The sequence below is a fragment of the Penaeus monodon genome, chromosome 29 (assembly GCF_015228065.2).
Source record: "Penaeus monodon isolate SGIC_2016 chromosome 29, NSTDA_Pmon_1, whole genome shotgun sequence".
NCBI lineage: Eukaryota > Metazoa > Arthropoda > Malacostraca > Decapoda > Penaeidae > Penaeus > Penaeus monodon.
In genome coordinates, this window is record NC_051414.1 from 34,016,086 (window position 1) to 34,017,417 (window position 1,332).

At 35.7% G+C, this 1,332-nt stretch overlaps 1 protein-coding gene across 1 annotated transcript in view; it reads left to right on the top strand.

The window, feature by feature from the left end:
• Nucleotides 1-312: 312 nt before the first annotated feature.
• Nucleotides 313-1,332, top strand: part of LOC119591852 (ATP synthase subunit gamma, mitochondrial-like) — a gene marked incomplete at its 5' end in the record, with an annotated part of 3,498 nt that continues 2,478 nt past the window's right edge. Inside the window, 4 exons of the mRNA XM_037940596.1 lie at nt 313-440; nt 709-722; nt 899-997; nt 1,219-1,261. Of these exons, the coding sequence (XP_037796524.1) occupies nt 313-440; nt 709-722; nt 899-997; nt 1,219-1,261 (284 nt within the window). The remainder of the gene's footprint in view (nt 441-708; nt 723-898; nt 998-1,218; nt 1,262-1,332) is intronic.

A 1,332-nucleotide genomic window follows, 5' to 3' on the forward strand; every position in this document is an offset into this window, starting at 1 on the left:
GGGGCCCTTTCTTTATGACAAGGTATGTTGTGTGCCGTAGGTGAAGTAATGCTTTAATTGGCAATGGTAATGAGTTAGCCATGGTGTATGATGTACACCAGATTGTTGTTCTGAAGATAAGTTGTAAATTGAATTGAACTATAAGTTTAGGGTTAAGACATCAGAGTTGGTAATCTTACTAAAACTCTCCATGAACAAGATTCTGATATTGCATTTTTCTAGTTAATAGGTAAATTATTGATTTGATTTTAAGTTACAGATATGGTCACAATGAGTCCTTTACATTTATTATTATGCAGTTAATATTCTTTATTCTCAAAGGCTGAGGTCAAGGCCTTGGAAGACAAGCCACAGCAGGTGATTGTGGCCTGCAGCAGCGACAGAGGCCTGTGCGGTGCCATCCACTCCAGTATCTGTAAACCATCAAGCAGAATTGGCGGGTGATGCACCCAAAGGCAGCCATCATCTGCGTGGGAGACAAGTCACGAGCCCAGCTTCAGAGGTGTGTTTGTGTGTGTCGTAGGAATCTTCAATATGTTGGAGAATGGGACTTAATAACATTTTAAATTGTATAACTTTTTAGAAATTTATTTATGAAACCAAGGGTATTCACTTTGTTTTAAGAAGGTAATAAACTTGCAATAAATTAACATACCAGAAATAAAAGTTCACATGAGCATATGCTCACAAAACATTTTGTTTCACTAGTCTGCGTTCATCAAGTAAACCTCACTTTTATGGTTTTATTTTAAGTTCTTTTATTCTTCAGTTTTGTCTTTGGTGCAATACTGTAACTTTTCCCAATATTATTGCAATTCTCTTGTCATAATTCACATACCTGCCATCCACATTATTTGTAAGTAAGATTGTGTATTGAGACAACTCTCAAAATCCAAAGACAGCTGTAATACTTCAAGATTATTTGCCAAGATTGATCTGTTGATTTTTAATTTCCGCTGCATTGTCACCACCAAAGGGCCCAAACCAAGAACGGAAGGTTAAAAAGTTTAATCTTTGTTTGTTGAGTGTAATTCCCACGTGTAGAAATAATGTTGTGGTTCCCACAGTGGGCGTATTTCCTGGATATATGCTTGATTAACTTTAAATCTCCCAAGTGTATTTTGTTTTTGAGTATGAGAATTGAAGCCTAGACATGCATTTTTTTTTATTCTTTCCATTCTTAAGTTGGCAGTTAAAGGCCTCTGGATTACAATGTAGTGATCAAATTCACACCTGTTTTAAACTGTGAAAGTAGTGCTTTGTACTTTAATGAGTCATTTGTGCCAAGTTTTTCTAATTTCTGGTCATTTAAGATATGAAGTTTGATAGTAT